Raw genomic sequence first — 20,152 nt, forward strand, 5'->3', positions numbered from 1 at the left:
TTCACCCTGGATAGGACACCAGTCCATTGCAGCGCCACATATTGACAGACACATTCACACACCTACGGTCAATTTAAAGTCACCAGTTCACCAAACCTGCAAGTCATGGAGGTGGGAAGAAGCCAGAGCACCGGGAGGGAACCCACGGCAACACGGGGAGAACATGCAAACCACACTTAAAGGACCAGGATGGAAGCGATCGAACAACCCTCTTGCTGTGAGGCGACAGTGCTAACCACTAATCCACCGTGCCGCCCCATACCAAATTACAATTTTTTTTTTTATTGATCTTATGAAATATTGTAATATTTTGAGATGTACGAGGGCTGTCAATAAAGTATAGGTCCTTTTTATTTTTTTCAAAAACTATATGGATTTCATTCATGTTTTTACGTCAGACATGCTTGAACCCTCGTGCGCATGCGTGAGTTTTTCCACGCCTGTCGGTGACGTCATTCGCCTGTGAGCACTCCTTGTGGGAGGAGTCGTCCAGCCCCTCGTCGGAATTCCTTTGTCTGAGAAGTTGCTGAGAGACTGGCGCGTTGTTTGATCAAAATTTTTTCTAAACCTGTGAGACACATCGAAGTGGACACGGTTCGAAAAATTAAGCTGGTTTTCAGTGAAAATTTTAACGGCTGATGAGAGATTTTGAGGTGATACTGTCGCTTTAAGGACTTCCCACGGTGCGAGACGTCGCTCAGCGCTCTCAGCCGCCGTCGTCAGCCTGTTCAAGCTGAAAACCTCCACATTTCAGGCTCTATTGATCCAGGACGTCATGAGAGAACAGAGAAGTTTCAGAAGAAGTCGGTTTCAGCATTTTATATTCCACTGTTAAAGGAGATTTTTTTAATGAAAGACGTGCGGACGGGTCCCGACGCAGTGCGGCGGCACAGGAAAAACACCTCCGTGTTGATAACCATTTGTAAAATCCAGGTGGCTTTTGATGGCTTTCAGTGGAGTGAGTATATGAGAAATTGTTTAACAGCAGGACATGTTCCAACTTGTCCTCAAGGCTTCCAATGGAGGTGTTTTTCCTGTGGCGGAGCGTCGCGGCGGCTGCGAGCCGACACGCGGACCCGTCCGCACGTCTTTCATTAAAAAAACATCTCCTTTAACAGTGGAATATCCGGATAAAATGCTGAAACCGACTTCTTCTGAAACGTCTCTGTTCTCTCACGACGTCCTGGATCAATAGAGCCTGAAATGTGGAGGTTTTCAGCTTGAACAGGCTGACAACGGCACCTGAGAGCGCTGAGCGACGTCTCGCACCGTGGGAAGTCCTTAAAGCGACAGAATCACCTCAAAATCTCTCATCAGCCGTTAAAATTTTCACTGAAAACCAGCTTAATTTTTCGAACCGTGTCCACTTCGATGTGTCTCACAGGTTTAGAAAAAATTTTGATCAAACAAAGCGCCAGTCTCTCAGCAACTTCTCAGACAAAGGAATTCCGATGAGGGGCTGGACGACTCCTCCCACAAGGAGTGCTCACAGGCGAATGACGTCACCGACAGGCGTGGAAAAACTCACGCATGCGCGCAAGGGTTCAAGCATGTCTGACGTAAAAACATATGAATGAAATCCATATAGTTTTTGAAAAAAATAAAAAGGACCGTTACTTTATTGACAGCCCTCGTATGCTGTGGTTATCAAAATTCTTGAAACATTTTTAGTTTATTTGTAATTAGTCCAATTTATTTTTGACCCCCCCCCCCGCAAAAATGTTAAATTCGACAGAAACAGCTGAGATTGTCTTGAGATTTTTTTTGATAGGATACTCACTGATCTGTACACAGTACTATAACTTACAAATTGTTTTTCATTCATGCAATGGTAAGAAAATTTCATGAGGTGAAAGATTAAAACATTTCATTGCATGAAAGAAAAAAAAAAACAAACAAAAAAAAACCATTATATCAGAGAGAGAAAATTGACTTAGTTTGTTTGCTTTACTGGTCCATTGAGGTCATAAATTTGTCCAGCTCTTCATCAGACAGCGTATCTACTTCAGCTAGAGACACCTCAACAAATACTGCAAATGGCCCCACACAGCCTTTGGTGTAGTACGTTTTTTTGTGTTAAAAGAATTACCATCAATTAGGTAATCCAAATCGTCATCTGTCAGCAAAACAAACTCCGCCATGTTTGTTTTAAAGCTAAGACCCCGTCCCCACTGGTTTGTGCGCGCGCATTGGTGGAAGTATGCAATGGTACAACTCGTATGGAACCAAATGGAACACAATGGCAAATAGGATGATCAATATCATGTGGCATACAAACCACCAAGCAAATGATAAGTATCTATTCAGGTGTTATATAATACTGGATCTTTCATTGGCCCACAACCGTTGAAGCAACAGGGTGGCCATCTTACCACTCCCAAGCCATGTGAACCACATGTAAACACGTTATTAGAATGTCAACGATTAATAACTGAGCTGATTCTCTCATTTCCTTCCTTCCTAATCTGTCTGCCATGATTAACTATTTATGTCCTTTCTTTCTTTTAGTATGTTGACACTTTCTTCCCTTTCTATTCTCAGTTATTCATAACCACAAATACTCAATTCTAAAAATGATGATTCTTTAATCCAAGTTTATACTAGTTTGTGTAATCATCAACAAGCTTATTGAGATTCACACACATATTATATATGTCGACTACAAGGTGGCCCAGGAAAGGAGTCCCTTAAATAATAAGACTTTATATAATTGTTCAATAAAGGTACCTACACCTTTTTTTTTTTTTACTATGCAGTGACTGATGGGGTCAGGGGTCACTGGTGACCAAGTGGTTAGTGGGCTTGGTTTCAGTTCAGAAGGTTCCGAGTTCAAATCCCACCCCTGCCACATTTCCATGTAATGTGGAGTTGTGTCAGGAAGGGCATCCGGCGTAAAACCTGTGCCAATTCACCATGCAGATCCACCCGATTTGCTGTGGCGACCCCGAGGGCAAACAAGGGAGCAGCCGAAGGGACTTACTTACTTACTATGCAGTGACTGATAGAAACAGCCAAAAGGTTCTTAACCAGCTTAACAGCATCTTTGGGGAATTGGGGAGCAATTGTGGGATGGAGACAAGCTTATCAACAAAATTAAAGCACAAAAAAATTAAATTTTTAAATGTTTTAGTTTAGGGGGAGGGGTTGTCAAAAAAATGTCAAAATTCAATTTTTTTTTATTGACTTGTAGCTTCGCCATTGCCAACCTATCCTCAGACAGCCTTCCCAATGTTGAAGCCAGACCTCTTCCCACCACTTTTTTGAGGGGTCGAGGGAGATTTACCAAAAAACTAAAAATACTTTCTTGGCTTCACTTTTAACATGGCCCCAAATAATTCCTGGGTTAATGCAAGAGTGAACAGTGAAATTTGATTTAATCAAATCTATCTTCTTTTATTAAAAAAAGAAAAAAAATTACAAAGCTTTGTTAGACATTGTAAGATAACTATAAACAAAATCATCATCACGATTCAAACATATCAGTCAATTTCCATTTGTACAGCTTGTTTAAGTGATGTGCCAAATTTAAGATGATACGCTCCAAATTTGAAGAATCCAGGTTAAAAAAAAAAAAAAAAAAGACAGCAAAGTAGGACAAAATGACAAAACCATAAGAAATGTTAGATATGGTACAAGGCATAACTGCCAAAATACGTGCTTAGTAGCCAAAGAAAGAGTTAAAACCTGGCCATAACCGGACTCAAGTGGATTTTAAGGCGGCCAACAGGGATGCGACTCTATTTGGCCCACAACTCTACTGTGTGTGTAAAGACCTTAAGGATATGGCAGTTGAAATAACAGTGCTACTGGTACAATTACAGCCTTAATTACTACAGGGTGGGCCAGAGAACGTGTCCCCTAAACAATAGACTTCCTACTGTTCAAGGGACAGTTTTTCTGGCCCACCCTGAAGCATCCAGAAAAAGAAAGTACATGAGGCCCTATCCACCAGGTGGTGGATAGGGCCTCATGTACTTTACTATAAACACTTGTAAAAAGTTCACACCAAAGACTGTGTAACCTATTGTTTACAGTGTGTCATCCCGAGACTCTCCTTCTTGCCAACACATTCAAAGAAGTTATGTGGGGCTGCGAACCTCTTCCTGGGTGGGAATACACCAGATTTCAGGTCAACTCTTGTTTTCCTTTTGGGAGCTGCCTTATGGTAGCCACGTTCCTCTATGGGGATTCTTCTGTTGGCCTTCCATTGGACAGGCACTTACGACCTCCGAGTGCAGCCTTCTTTCGGTGTGCGACAGCAGTTGGTTGGACACCTATTCGTTTCAAACCTGACAACCTGGTTTTCCCGTTACTACTAATGGCACTGGCTGCACCAGAATATTTGCCAAATGTGTGCAATGCTGAAATCAGAGCAGAGTCTGTCTTCAGTTTCTGTGAGCTGGTGAGAAAGGTTTTGATAGCAGGTAGGAATGTGGCTGGATCATTTTCAACCTTACTCATCAATGAATTGCTGAATGCCATCAAACTGCCTTTGATCTCTTGAACCGCAGAGCCTGAATCAGGGGTACCACCACCATGCGCTTTATGGGCAGCTGAGTAGTACAGCCTGCAATTAGATAACCACACATTAGGAAGTTTTCAAAAGCATTCATTTAAAGCACATTGGTAACCACGGGTTAGAAGCCAGTGAGGACATGCGCATCAACGCACACGTTTTGGTGCACATCGTATTAACCTGAACTTAAATGATCTTTAAATGAAGTTGTCACTGAGCAGAATTACATGCATCTCTCAAAGCAGTGTTAGTTGAAATTATTTCATTATTTATATTATTATTTCATAAATTTTTAAAAGGTCACCTGAAATACTTTTTTGGGCAATCTATATTATAATAGCCTGTGTGCGTGTGTATGGCTTCGATCCCACAGAAACTTGGGAGAGTGACTTTCTGTTTGGTGTGCTTATGTATTCTGGGTCAAGGATGAACGCTGTGAAAATGTTAACCAGTAAACAGTGGACATTGTGCTGCAGTGCACCATGGGAGTTTAGTGTTTTGGGGAATTAAATGTTGTTACTGTCGTTTATGTTAATTTAACAGTGTTGTTAATGTTATTGATTTATTGTGTTTTTGTAGTTCAATTGGTTTAGTCAGTTTAGTTAAGTGTCATGTTGTCATTACCATGAGTGAAAAGAGTATTGCTTTTGATGTCTTCTGCCACAGTCTTAGTTTGTGTGAGTAAAAATTAAGAGCACCTGCTTGCAGCAGAATGCAGAAAAAACAAAAAGCTCTGCATGCGTGCCACTGGGGACAGATGACATTTGCTGGAGGTTTCTTCCTGTTAAAAGGGAGTTTTTCCTTCCCACTGTCGCCAAGTGTTTGCTCACAGGGGGTCGTTTTGACCGTTGGGGTTTTTACGTAATTATTGTATGGCCTTGCCTTACAATATAAAGCGCCTTGGGGCAACTGTTTGTTGTGATTTGGTGCTATATAAATAAAATTGATTGAAATTGATTGATTGGTATGCTCATGTATTTTGGGTCAAGGATGAATGCAGCAAAAATGGAAAGTTGATGGGACTAACATTTTTGAAGAAATTAGCCATTTTAGCTAACCAGTAAACATTGTGCTGCAATGTACCACAGAGTTTTAGATGTTATTTAGGTTCATGTTACTTTAACCGTGTTGTTAGTGTTATTGATTTACTGAATTTTTGTCATTCAATTGGTTTAGTCAGTTTAGTTAAATGTCATGTTGTCATTACCATGAGTGAAAAGAGCACTGATGTCTTCTGCCACCGTCTCGGTTTGTGCGTGTGTAAAAATGAAAAGCACTTGCTTGCAGCAGAAGGCAGAAATAAACCCCAAAAAGATCTGTGTGAGTGTGACAGCTGACATTTGCCGTTTGGTATGCTTATGTATTTTGGATCAAGGATGAGCGACTCCAAAACGGAACGTTGACAGGACTAATATTTTTGGACAAACTATGGATATTTGCTAATTACATTCTGGACCAACACACCATTCCAGCAGGGGGCGGTAAATAATCTTTATATTAAAAGCATGTATGCATGATTTTATTTAGTAAGTTCAATTTAAGTACATGATATAATTGTAAATATGTTAATAAAAATACATGGATGACAAGAAAGTGAAAATCGTCCATTTAAAATCAAATGACAAAAATAATAATAATGATGATGATAATGTGTATATGATAAGAACCTAAACAATTTCTAAATACATTAAGACATTAAATTAACTAAATGAATTTAAATTACATAATTACCAGGAAATAAAACATAAAAATGCAATTTGTATTAGATTACTTGGCTCAACCAATGTTTATGGATTCTGAACAACACTGGAATATTTCCTTCATGCCAATTATACATGTATTTAATTTTCAGAGGACTTTGTAAAATTTCAAAAGTTATCGTTCAAAGTTATTACCTTTTACACCATTGAAGGTCTGGTATTTTAGCCCTATCAGCACTGATGAAAACAAAGTCATCTTGATGTTCAAGCTGCATGTTAAATTTGTGAATCTCAAGCGCTGATGATGGACTATGGCCTGCTTCAAACAGATCTAAGAATTTCTTCTTTACTTCATCCGAAACATCTTGGTGTCTCAGAGCATCAGCACAGTTGACTGGGTGATTGTGAATATATTTCATGTTCACAATCATTGGAAACTTTGGGAGATGACCATCAGTTGATCTGAAACATTGAAGAGGAAATTTTTTAGTACCGGTAGCCTATCTTTACTGATCTGTATGCCCACTGACCACCTGCTTCTGAAAGCAACTCAAATTATGTAGCTCCTATGGGTTCAAGTTGATTGAGTGACATGTTACTTCAGTCAAGAGGACTCCCATTGACAAACAATGAAAAACGTCATTGATTCAGAGCTTAGCAAGGCTTTTTCTAGTGAACAGTCTTTCTTGAGTATTCAACAACACATCATACGAAGCAGACACATGCAGTCTCAAGTCCATTACCTTTTTATATTAATTCCTGTGCGCTTTATGACTATTGTCATTGTGGCACTGCACTGCGTATCTTTAGATGATGGACGAGTGCTCTCCCGGGCTTTACCAACTGAGCGTGTATTATGCTGGCAATGGAGGTCCTCCTGAAAAGCAAAAGGACATAATTAAATACTAGGTATTAACAAGTAGTGACTGTATAAACATGACAATGAAATAATGAATGGTGCCTCACAGGATGGAAAAAGCAAATTTAGAACTAATTGCTCACCTTTTATTATACACTATTAGAAGTTGCTTTTCCAAATGATCATAGGGATGCAAATGATGGAAGGTGGTGCAGTGGTACTAGCTGAACTACAGTGAGGTTTTCTTAGTGGTCGTGTGATAAAATCCTGGTATAAACATGGTGAGAAAGTCCTCAGTCTTGTTTGGAGAACAAGAAAACCACATCGTACTTACTTTGAAGATGACCTTCTGACCTACATGGGGATACGTTTTTGCCAGTCGAAGGGTGGTTTTAGATACCTCCTGGAACTCCCTCTTCCACTTCATTGCCTCTTCGTGTGTTCCAATTGGACGGTGTAAACTTGCTGAAAACCCATTATGAGATGGAAGGTCCTTGAAGCAACACAATCGATACTCATACTGAGATGGTAGGATGGCCTGAAATTCACAAAGTGATGGACATTTATTCACAGCTAGTTCAACTGAGATTAGGCTTATTGGTCATGTGACAGATTATCAGGAGGAGACTTGCCCTTGGAAATTCCAAAGGAATTTGCCCCCCCCACCCAACCCAAATCTTAGTGGAGGTGTATAGATATTTTGCCTCTCCATGTCTTAAATGTCCAGTGACCTCAGAAGATTGTTGCTCTTTTGTTTCTCTATATTAGTTATCTATTGGCTAATAGAAGGCAGTGCTTTTTATTTTACATGTACACCCCAATTCCAATGAATTTGGGACGCTGTACGAAGTCTAAATAAAAACTGAATACAATTATTTGCAAATCCTCTTCAACCTACAACCTATATTCAATTGAATACACCACAAAGACAAGATATTTAATGTTCAAACTGATACTTTTTTGTTTATGTGCAAATATTTGCACATTTTGAAATGGATGCCTGCAACAGATTTCAAAAAAGCTGGGACAGGAGCAACAAAAGACTGGGAAAAGTTGATGAATGCTCAAAGAACACCTGTTTGGAACATTCCACAGGTGAACAGGTTAATGTCATGATTCAGTATAAAAGGAGCATCCCCAAAAGGCTCAGCCGTTCACAAGCAAAGATGGGGCGAGGATCACCACTTTGAACAACTGCATGAACAAAACAGTCCAACAGTTTAAAACAATGTTTCTCAACATTTAATTGCAAGGAATTTAGGGATTCCATCATATACAGTCCATAATATAATCAGAAGATTCAGAGAATCTGGAGAACTTTCTACATGTAAGGGGCAAGGCAAAAAACCAACACTGAATGCTCGTGACCTTCGATCCCTCAGGTGGCACTGCAGTAAAAACCGTCATCATTGTGTAAAGGATCTTACCGTGTGGGCTCAGGAACACTTCATAAAACCACTGTCTACAAGTGCAAGTTAAAACTCTATCATGCAAAGCGAAAGCCATACATCAACAACATCCAGAAACGCCGCCGTCTTCTCTGGGCCCGAGCTCATTTGAAATGGACAGACGCAAAGTGGAAAAGTGTGCTGTGGTCTGATGAGTCCACATTTCAAACTGTTTTTGTAAATCATGGACGTCGTGTCCTCGGGACAAAAGAGGAAAAAGACCATCCAGATTGTTACCAGAGCAAAGTTCAAAAGCCAGCATCTGTGATGGTATGGGGGTGTGTTAGTGCCCATGGCATGGGCAACTTACACATCTATGATGGCACCATTAATTCTGAAAGGTACATCCAGGTTTTGGAGCAACACACGCTGTGATCCAAGCAACGTCTTTTTCAGGGACGTCCCTGCTTATTTCAGCAAGACAATGCCAAGCCACATTCTGCACGTGTTACAACAGCATGGCTTCGTAGTAAAAGAGTGCGGGTACTAGACTGGCCTGCCTGCAGTCCAAACCTGTCGCCCATTGAAAATGTGTGGCACATTATGAAGTGCAAAATATGACAACGGAGACCCCGGACTGTTGAACAAGTGAAGTCGTACATCAAGCAAGAATGGAAAAGAATTCCACCTTCAAAGCCTCAACAGTTAGTGTCCTCAGTTCCCAAATGCTTATTGAGTGTTGTTAGAAGGAAAGGTGATGTTCCAACTTTTTTGAAATGTGTTGCAGGCATCCATTTCAAAATGAGCAAATATTTGCACAAAAACAATAAAGTTTATCAGTTTGAACATTAAATATCTTGTCTTTGTGGTGTATTCAATTGAATATAGGTTGAAGAGGATGTGCAAATCATTGTATTCTGTTTTTATTTACATTTTACACAACCTCCCAACTTCATTGGAATTGGGGTTGTACGTATACAACCCCTGGCAAAAATTATGGAATCACCGGCCTCGGAGGATGTTCATTCAGTTGTTTAATTTTGTAGAAAAAAAGCAGATCACAGACATGACACAAAACTAAAGTCATTTCAAATGGCAACTTTCTGGCTTTAAAAAACACTATAAGAAATCAAGAAAAAAAAGATTGTGGCAGTCAGTAACGGTTACTTTTTTAGACCAAGCAGAGGAAAAAAATATGGAATCACTCAATTCTGAGGAAAAAATTATGGAATCACCCTGTAAATTTTCATCCCCAAAACTAACACCTGCATCATATCAGATCTGCTCGTTAGTCTGCATCTAAAAAGGAGTGAACACACCTTGGAGAGCTGTTGCACCAAGTGGACTGACATGAATCATGGCTCCAACATGAGAGATGTCAATTGAAACAAAGGAGAGGATTATCAAACTCTTAAAAGAGAGTAAATCATCACACAGTGTTGCAAAAGATGTTGGTTGTTCACAGTCAGCTGTGTCTAAACTCTGGACCAAATACAAACAACATGGGAAGGTTGTTAAAGGCAAACATACTGGTAGACCAAGGAAGACAAAGCGTCAAGACAGAAAACTTAAAGCAATATGTCTCAAAAATCAAAAAATGTACAACAAAACAAATGAGGAACGAATGGGAGGAAACTGGAGTCAACGTCTGTGACCGAACTGTAAGAAACCGCCTAAAGGAAATGGGATTTACATACAGAAAAGCTAAACGAAAGGCATCATTAACACCTAAACAGAAAAAAACAAGGTTACAATGGGCTAAGGAAAAGCAATTGTGGACTGTGGATGACTGGATGAAAGTCATATTCAGTGATGAATCTCGAATCTGCATTGGGCAAGGTGATGATGCTGGAACTTTTGTTTGGTGCCTTTCCAATGAGATTTATAAAGATGACTGCCTGAAGAGAACATGTAAATTTCCACAGTCATTGATGATATGGGGCTGCATGTCAGGTAAAGGCACTGGGGAGATGGCTGTCATTACATCATCAATAAATGCACAAGTTTATGTTGATATTTTGGACAATTGAAAGGATGTTTGGGGATGATGAAATCATTTTTCAAGATGATAATGCATCTTGCCATAGAGCAAAAACTGCAAAAACATTCCTTGCAAAAAGACACATAGGGTCAATGTCAATGAGCAGATCTGATTTGATGCAGGTGTTAATTTGGGGGATGAAAATTTACAGGGTGATTCCATAATTTTTCCTCAGAACTGAGTGATTCCATATTTTTTTCCTCTGCTTGGTCTAAAAAGTAACCGTTACTGACTGCCACAATCTTTTTTTCTTGATTTCTTATAGTGTTTCTTAAAGCCAGAAAGTTGCCATTTGAAATGACTTTAGTTTTGTGTCATGTCTGTGATCTGCTTTTTTTCTACAAAATTAAACAACTGAATGAACATCCTCCGAGGCCGGTGATTCCATAATTTTTGCCAGGGGTTGTATATACCCAAATTTATTTATTGATTTTTTTTGCCTAACAATTTCTGCAATCTTTTCTCCGGCAAGTGGATATGAACAATTCAAAAAATAAATTAAAATAAATGTAATGTTCAAGGTTGTCACCACATCACATCCGATGAAGTGGACAATCCAAAGGCGAGAATTCGTACTTCCGCGACTGGCCGGTGAAAATACACTCGAGCTGTATGCTGTTCTACTGAGATCAGCTGGTTTGGTTTTGTCTCTAACATGCTTCTATTAGCCAAGTGACAGCTATCATTTGCCTGGAACGAAGAGATTTATACACTAAATGGACCTGAAATGACAAACAAAATTTAAAAAAAAATGTCCGAAAACAGTTCGACCTCCACTATGTTTACAATTGATTTGGGCTTGAATCAGCAGGTCCCGTTCTGGTAATGACGTAGCAACAATATGGCCGCGGCTGAGAGCTGAAATAGAGTGCAGGCTTCAGACAGCTGCTGTTTATCCCTCACCCGTGCACTTATCAACTTTTATTGTTCAGAATTTTTAAAAATATCAACGTGTTATCATTTTTAGTGAATATCTGTGCACATTTTTTGGTGTCACCTACACTTTAAGAAAAGGGAGGCACATAGGGTCATATATAAGAGTAGAGGAAGGTGCACACAGGTGGACTACATTCTGTGTAGGAGAGCCAAGCTAAAAGAAATTGGAGACTGTAAGGTGGTGGCAAGAGAGAGTGTAGCTAGACAGCATAGGATGGTGGTTTGTAGGATGACTTTAGAGGTGAAGAAGAAGAAGAGGGTCAGAGGTCCACAAAAGATCACATAGTGGAAGCTGAAGGAGGAATACTGTTGTGTGAAATTCAGTGAGCAGGTGAGAGACAATGGATGGAGGAGAAGCAATTTTGGACAACTGGAAATGTACTGCAGATGTGGTGAGGGAGACAGCTAGGAAGGTACTGGGTGTGACATTGGACAGTGGAAGGAAGACGAGGAGACTTGGTGGTGGAACAAAGAGGCCCAGGAAAGTATAAGGAGAAAGAGGTTGGTGAAAAAGTTTTCGTATAGTCGGAGAGATGAAGAAAGTAGACAGGAGTACAAGGAAATGAGGCGAAAGGTGAAAACAGAAGTCGCAAAAGCTAAGAAAAAGGCATATTGTGAGCTGTACAAGCAATTGAACAGAAAGGAAGAAGAAAAGGACTTGTACTGATTGGCCAGACAAAGGGACAGAGCTGGAAAGGATGTGCAGCAGGTTAGGGTGGAAAAAGATGCAGATGGTAATGTGCTGACAAGTGAAAAGTGTGTGTTGAGAAGGTGGAGGGAATATTTTGAGGAACTGTTGAATGAAGAAAATGAGAGCGAAAAGGCTGGATGATGTGAAGTTCGTAATGTCAGTAACATTGAGAAATGCACTGAGTCGATCTGTTAACACCGCAATTTAAACACGGCCCACAGACAACAGCATTAACATTGCAACATAAAACTCATTGTATATTGTGCCTAAAACTCTTGTGAATATATTATCTGGGCTTTTAAGATGTTGTTATTGTGTTTGTTTTATGTAAACCTGTGAGAAGCTCAGGTTGTTTCTCCGTTATTTTCAATGAGAATCGCTGTGAGCTGCGATCACTTCCTGTTCATGTCATTCTGGGAGAAAGTGAAGTTTGCTCTTTAACTCCCTGCTTATTGTCCTTTACAACACTGTCTGTCCCAAAGTAATATATGTAAGATGTCTGAAATTCTGTTTGTGTTTATGAAGCTCTACGCAGGTTAAACACAGCAGACACAGAAGATTTGGAATATTTGCAAGTTTTCAGGGTCTCATGCAGCAGTTTTGTATTAACGTGATGAAAATTACATTTTGGTAGTATAATAAGCCAGTTTCTCATTTCTCAGTGTGCATGCGCGGAGAGCTCCTAACACTTCCGGTTCACAGGTCAATGCATACAAACATGCTGCCGACGCCGTTCACACGCATAAGAAGTATTCCTTTTTTTTCCCCAAAAAACTTTATTTCAACAAATACAATAACGAACAAAGCACAAGGTCACAAAAAAGTCACACTATCACTGTTATAAATTGAAAGCGATATACAAGATATACAAGAAATACAAGAAAAATAAAAAAGAAGGCGTCAGCGCGTGTTTTCTTTTTTTTAGTCTTTAGAAAAAAGTTCAAAGTTCACAGGGAAAAGTTCATAGTTTTGAAAGTTCATAGTCTTTAGAGAAAGTTCAAAGTTCACGGAGAAGAGTTTGTAGACTTTAGAAATAGCTCACAGATAAGGTCATGAAGTTGTTGGTTCAAAGATTATTGCTTGACAACTGCAAAAAAATAAGAGAAGAGTTTCATGGCTTTCGGTTGCTTCATATGTTCCAAAGATTTAATGTAGAGGTCAAAGTCATTCTTGAAGAAGGAAAATGTAAGGGGACATTTCTGACATTTGCTTTTGTGGATACAAAATTTGGCAAGACATAAAATGACATTAATACAGAGTTGTTCTTTCTTATTCCTACTCAGAAAACCAAAAGTAATATTATCTCTTGTAAAATTAATTGCTGATGGAAATAATGTTTTGACCCAATTAAGTAATTCTGTCCAAAAGGATTGCACCACAACACAGTAGAAAAACAAATGGTCCGTAGTTTCAGCATTTGTAAGGCAAAATGAACAGTTATTTTCTTGAATGTTAAAATGTAACCTTAGTCATTCTTTAGATGGGTAAATATTGTTCATAATTTTGAAGTGTATTTCTCTAATTTTTGGAGCTATAGGAAAGGACAAATACATCGTTCTAAGTTTGGAAATAGTCTTTTTATCAAATTTTGATAGAATATCATTTCTACACTGCAGTCCAGGGAATAATTAATTATTAAGACATTTTCTAATAAAACGATTGTTACATTTTTTTTTTTTAATCTAAAATTGACACACCACATATCATAGGAGAAGGCAGGTGTGTTTGTATTAATTTGATTTGAGGCTAGAGAACTTTTACATCTAAAAATGAATTCATTGGTGAGGGCATTACGTAATCGCATGAAGAGGCGTCAGAAGCGTCGCTTTAGCTCGGCTTTTGACGTGACGCTTCTGACGGGAGCGCGCATTGCCGCTTGTTGGCAGGCTGACGCGGTCAAAGTTCAAGCCAATCTTCTTTTTTTTTTTTTTAATTGAACAAAAGAAAAGAAAGTTCAACCGGACAGAGGTGGGGGGAATTACGCGCACAAAGTTTCTTTTGCAGCAGAACTGCTGTTTGTGTGTTTACGCGCTCAGCCACTTTCCCACCGAAACTCTTGCTCAGTCATCCTTGTCTGCAAACCGGGGCGAGAGATGGTGTGTGCACGAGCGACGTGCACTCTCTATGGCAAGCCATCAGTGCCACAATTACGCCACTTTCAGTCGCATTTCACCAAAAAAACGCCGTAAAAAACATCGTTTGATCAGTTATTACGGCGCTTTTTACGCCGTAATTAAAGACGACGCCGTTAAATGCGCCGTAATGTATCAAACAATACGCCGTTTTTTACGCTGCAATGGAGCCCTTTAAAAACGCCGTTCAGATGCACACATGTTCTCTAGTGTCCCAAATATTTATATCAAACGTTACATGAATAATTTTAAAATTTTAAAAGAGAGAAAAAAAAAAGAGTTTCTGCAACTGTAGATACCAAAATTGTAAAATTATTCCTACAAAGTGTTGACACCCCACTGTCAGTTATACTCTCAGGGGTGGCCTGCTCTGGCCACCAGAAGATCCAGTATTAATTTCACTAAGCACTTTTAAATCCAAATTGAGAGCACTTGAGTCCAGCTCCATAATATGCACTTGCGTTTATGGTATGCTTGTAATTTAAATTTTGATCATCTTATTTGCCTTTTGTTTGTGTAAGTGTGTAACTGTGCTTCGTATTTGCTGCTGTTTATCTTGGCCAGGACGTTCTTGGAAAAGATGTTCTTAATCTTAATGGGAGTATTTTAGTTAAATTATATATATATATATATATATATATATAAAGTTTCTCATGGGATTTGAACCCACCAAGTTCTAAATGAAAGACGAGCGCTTTACCACTACACTACAAATATAGTTAAACCATCAGAACGCAAAACACCTAAAGTCAAGAAAGACAGAAACGTATTTAATAATAATAACAATGAAAAAAAGAAACGATATGTAAAAGAGGAAGTAAATTTATGAGCTATTTTCTGGCCTAACCTGCTGAATATTGGCCGATGTTAAACTACAAGAGGTAAGTTGGAGCAAACTTTGCCACAAAGAGATCTGTGCTGGACTGATTCTGTCTGCTTGTCTTGATCAGCGATTGGACACAAACACTTCAAGTTCAGTGGCTGAGAAAAAAGGGGGCTGGAGATAATTATCATACTGTACAAACGCCGTAAAATACGCGCGTCGTGAAGTGCACAGATGCGCGTATTTTACGCGCGTTGTGTGCATCTGAACGGCGTTTTTAAAGGGCTCCATTGCGGCATAAAAAACGGCGTATTGTTTGACACATTACGGCGCATTTAACGGCGTCGTCTTTAATTACGGCGTAAAAAGCGCCGTAATAACTGACAAAACGGCGTTTTTTGGTGAAACGCGACTGAAAGTGGCGTAATTGTGGCACTGATGGCTTGCCATAACACTCATCACATTTAGGAGCGCGTCTTAAAGAGCTTCCGTCTTCATTCACGTTCACTGCGTTGCTCTGAACTTGGTGAACACTGATAAAGCATCAGAGGGACACACTGACGACTGTCAGGACGCAAATGTGTTGTTTTTTTTCCTTTTCCTTTTCAAGTTGACTTTTGAACTTTCGACGCTCTGAGCTGTGACGTAGCTTCTCGCTGTCCAATAGGAATGACGCGTCGGGCCAAAACACAGAAGAGTAGTGGCAGAAACGCAGAAACCACTGATCTGTACAAATGGTAAATAGACTGCATTTATAAAGCGCTTTTCCATCTGCACGAGACGCTCAAAGCGCTTTACAATTATGCCTCACATTCACCCCGATGTCAGGGTGCTGCCATACAAGGCGGTCACTACACACCGGGAGCAATAGGGGATTAAAGACCTTGCCCAAGGGCCCTTAGTGATTTTCCAGTCAGGGGATTTGAACCACAGATCAGTGCAAAAACCACGTGTCTGAAGAAAAATCCTTGGAAATGTTTTGTTGTTGTTTGTTACCTCAAAATTTCTGATTACTGTTTAAAAAAGTTTAGAACACTTGTAATTAAAATAGCTAAATCAATAAATGGTTCTTTAAAAACCTTTCATCTGTAAATTAAAACCACCTGTTATTTCAGATTAGATCATTTATTGTTTAACATAAGGAACCTTTGACATTTATTTTTAGACAAATAAAATAACATGGAAATTTTTACATTTTTTAAGTCTGGTAGATTATTATTTGATTGTTCAAGCTACCTCAAGGAGAAGTGAACTGTTTAAGTGATAATAAAATAAGGTGATTAAAATGAAATTATTATATTTAGCATTTGTTCATTGTTCATTCAGTTTTTTAAAGTATCAGATCGGGACTCGGCATCGGCAGATACTCAAAATCAGATCACTCAGAATCGGATCGGGGCCAAAAAAAACCTGATCAGGACATCCCTAATAAGAAGACAGCTTTTCACTTATGCAAACAACATACTAGGTGAATAATAAACGTAGCTTTCTTTTTATTTTAATATATCGAAAGAAAAGTAGATGACAGAAATAAAGAGTGTTTTATTTTCAAAACAAAGACAATGACAATGAAACAATGTTATAAAGTCACATTTGTAACACTGTATCAATGAAATAAGAAGCTTTTACCTTCAGACTAGAGAGGTCTAAAATGTTTGCAATCCTGGCCTGTTTGCTGTAGTTACATTGCAATAAGATGAATGTTTGGGGGGACTGACCACAAATGTAGAGCTGATTTAAAGAAAAGGGTTGGGCTGACCCATAGCCAAATGCAACTTGTTTATCTCTTGAGGTTCGAGTTGATTATGAAAGAAAAAAACAAAAACACTTGAGAAGTTGGTTGCGCTTGGTTTCAGTTCGGAAGGTTCTGGGTTCAAATCCCACCCCTGCCACATTTCTCCATGTAATGTGGAGTTGCGTCAGGAAGGGCATCCGGCGTAAAACCTGTGCCAAATCAACATGCAGATCCACCTTGGATTTGCTGTGGCAACCCCGAGTGCAAACAAGGGAGCAGCCGAAGGGACTTACTAGTCTGTAAGATCAAGAATTAATCTGATGTTATTAAAAATATGTCTATTTCTCATAAAGCCTGACTGAGTTTCATCTATAATTGAGTCAAGGACCTTTTTAAATCTTCGGGCAAATATGAGTGCAAATATTTTGTAATCATTACTGAGTAAAGTAACTGGTCTCCAATTATCAATAGAGAGTAAATATTTTTTTGGTTTTGGGTATTAATGTAATTAAACCCTGTGTCAGAGTAACTGGGAGAGCATTGTTTGAGATGCTTTGTGAAAACACTTTAAAGAGAAAAGGAGCCAAAAGTTCAGCAAAGTCACGATAAAATTCTGAAGTAATAATGTATGGTTACTTTTAAGCTGTGGCGCTGAAAACTAGTCAGGGTCAGAATCAGAAAGAGGGACTTAAATAAAGATCTTCAGGCATTTTTGAGCAAAAGTTGGCAAACAACTTTTTCTAAATGTATTTTTTGTGCTGAATCCATTTTTGCTGTTTGCCCAGCTGTACCTGCCACGTGGAACCCAGTAGGGGGCGCTTTTTGTAAAAAAAATTGACATTTTTCCATTATTTTGAGTATAAAACCTGTACATCTTTAAAAAGTGAAATTGCAGAAAGTTGCATATATCCCTTAGCTAGATTAGTACCAGATTTTGCTTTAATTGGATGAAAGAAACTCTCAAAAACAGACCTTGAGGTAATGTACAAATTACCAATTTCGATGATAAAATAAAGATTGTAGTCAAAATTAATGGTCTCTGGGACTTTACTGGCCATCCCTTAATGAGTACTTGTCAGAATATATCCCACATTATCATCTGGAATAAATAAGGCACTAGACTGTATAGCCCAGGTCAGAATCACCAAAATGTGTACAGGAGGCATGAAGAGCCTCTGGCATTTCTGAGTGGGCAAATAGACTTTTGGCAAAAGTTGGCAAGTGAACTTTTCTAAGGGTATTTTTTTGTGCTGAATCCATTTTTAGTGTTTGCCAAGCTGTACCTCGTATGTACAAGTCAATACAGCCCAAAATCTGGGACAACCAGGAAATTCTGGAAATTCCACATTTTACATCATGTGTGACAACAATAATCAAGTGTAGTTGGTTATTTTGGTGGGAATTAAGATACTGGATGTGACAATGATAACTGAAATTTAATTTCTCATTGTAGTCATTAAAATATCATTTCATCCCCATATTTCAAGCAGACGAATAGAATATCTAAAATTCCTGAGTCATTTATTTTGGAGCCACTAGCAGAGTATTGTCCTCAGAGTAAAGTCTGTAAATAAAGTTCAGAGTTATACAAGAAATTTATTTTTTGAATTCAAAAGTAAATTGCTTTCTCCCATTATTTCCACACATCATTCAAATATTGTTCATCAGAATTAAAGACAAATATGGGTATTCACTTCCACCATTGAGAATGTCTTAAAACTTTGCAGGAAGTTGAAGAAGGTATTTATAAAACACATTATGAAAAAAAAATAGGGGGTCACCGCACTTTTTAAAAAAAATTATGATACTTTTTCTATTTACATGTTAAATGAATGGGAACTTGTTAATATGTAGGTTTTTGACTACAAAAAGTGATATAAAAAGAATTCTACCATTGATTTTTGGTCTGGACAGCTTGGGACGGTCGCATCTCCTCCACTCTCCCTTATCTCTCTGCCTTTAACCTTCAATTCCCTACTTCACCAGACTGTGAATTCCTCAAAACTATATTGGATTCTGGATCTATTGGACTACTATTGGATTAACCATGGACTTGATCAGCTGGTCTCTGAACGCTATTGACACCAATTTTTCTACAAGAAGGACAGGACCAGCCCAGATGGAACGTATCTTTATCGTATCTAATCTTTATTTTATCATGGAAATTTGTCATTTGTACATTACCTCACGGTCTGTTTTTGAGATTTCCTTTCATCCAATTAAAGCCAAATTTGGTACTAATCTAGCTAAGGGATATATGCAACTTTCTGCAATTTAACTTTTTGAAGATGTACAGGTTTTATACTCAAAGTAATCAAAAAACATAAATTTCTTACAAAAAGTGCCCCCTACTGGGTTCCACGGGGGAGGTACAGCTTGGCAAACAGCAAAAATGGATTCAGCACACAAAAAAAAAAACATTTAGAAAAAGTTGTTTGCCAACTTTTGCTCAAAAATGCCTGAAGATCTTTATTTAAGCCTCCCTTTCTGATTTTGACCCTGACTAGTTTTCAGCGCCACAGCTTAAAAGCCAATTTAGCACGGTGGCTTAGTGGTTAGCACTGTAGCCTCACAGCGTGAAGGTCGTTGGTTCAATTCCCGTGGCCTTTCTGTGTGGAGTCTGCATGTTCTCCCCGTGTTTGCGTGGGTTTCCTCCGGGTGCTCCGGTTTCCTCCCACATCCAAAGACATGCGGGTTAGGTGGAATGGAATCTAAATTGTCCGTAGGTGTCTATGTGGGTGTGTCTGTGTTTGTTTGTCTGTTTGTGGACCTGCGACAGACTGGCGTCCTGTCCTGGGTGTACCCTGCCTCGCGCTCCTTAATTGGACTAAGCGGTAGAAGATGAATGAATGTTTGCCAACATTTACTCAAAAATGCTTGGGGGTGTCACTTTATCTGAAAATCAACCTAGACTAAACTCAATGTTGACTGAAGGGACTCTCTGGTGCGCAAGGGATTATGGGATATCTCAGCCAGCAGGACCCAAACATCCTGAATGTGACACACCTAGGAACAAAGTTAAGGTTTTATGATGAATGTACACCTCGGCACTGTGTTAATATCAGTAATAACTGATATTAGCATGTTTAGCGCCAAAGTTTAGGTCAACAAATCATCATTCATGCATGTACTCTAGGTTGTTATCATGCGGTATTTACCTTCAGTTGAGAGAACTCAGGGTGATCAATGGACCTATTGTCTCGCTCACAGGCGCAAATTGAAGTTGTAGCCATTCTTTTTCTTCGCCTTCTTCTTCGGCGCTTAGCGGTAATCGGCATCTCGGCGCGTGCGCATCGGTATGCCTTTTTTGACGTCATGAGTACTGACGTTC

General features: G+C 39.1%; 1 protein-coding gene across 1 annotated transcript; it reads right to left on the reverse strand.

Annotated features, from left to right (window-relative positions):
- Positions 1-4,043: 4,043 nt before the first annotated feature.
- Positions 4,044-20,099, reverse strand: si:dkey-75a21.2 (uncharacterized protein LOC794385 homolog). The gene is made up of 5 exons (XM_034193848.1): positions 19,980-20,099; positions 7,410-7,613; positions 6,960-7,093; positions 6,412-6,678; positions 4,044-4,567 (listed from the first exon to the last, which is right to left on the reverse strand). The coding sequence occupies exons 1-5, from the start codon at positions 20,097-20,099 to the stop codon at positions 4,180-4,182; spliced, it is 1,113 nt and encodes a 370-aa protein (XP_034049739.1). The 3' UTR covers positions 4,044-4,179.
- Positions 20,100-20,152: the final 53 nt, after the last annotated feature.

The sequence above is a fragment of the Thalassophryne amazonica genome, chromosome 18, assembly GCF_902500255.1.
Source record: "Thalassophryne amazonica chromosome 18, fThaAma1.1, whole genome shotgun sequence".
NCBI classification, from domain to species: domain Eukaryota; kingdom Metazoa; phylum Chordata; class Actinopteri; order Batrachoidiformes; family Batrachoididae; genus Thalassophryne; species Thalassophryne amazonica.

What these genes read in the sequence shown, in the direction of transcription:
- si:dkey-75a21.2 (XM_034193848.1), bottom strand. Translation starts at nt 20,099, where the DNA reads ATGCCGATTACCGCTAAGCGCCGAAGAAGAAGGCGAAGAAAAAGAATG. An exon ending in CTGAGTTCTCTCAACTGAAG is followed by an intron (nt 7,614 to 19,979) that starts GTAAATACCGCA and finishes TGTGAATTTCAG; the next exon opens with GCCATCCTACCATCTCAGTA. An exon ending in GTCAGAAGGTCATCTTCAAA is followed by an intron (nt 7,094 to 7,409) that starts GTAAGTACGATG and finishes TTTGCTTTTCAG; the next exon opens with GAGGACCTCCATTGCCAGCA.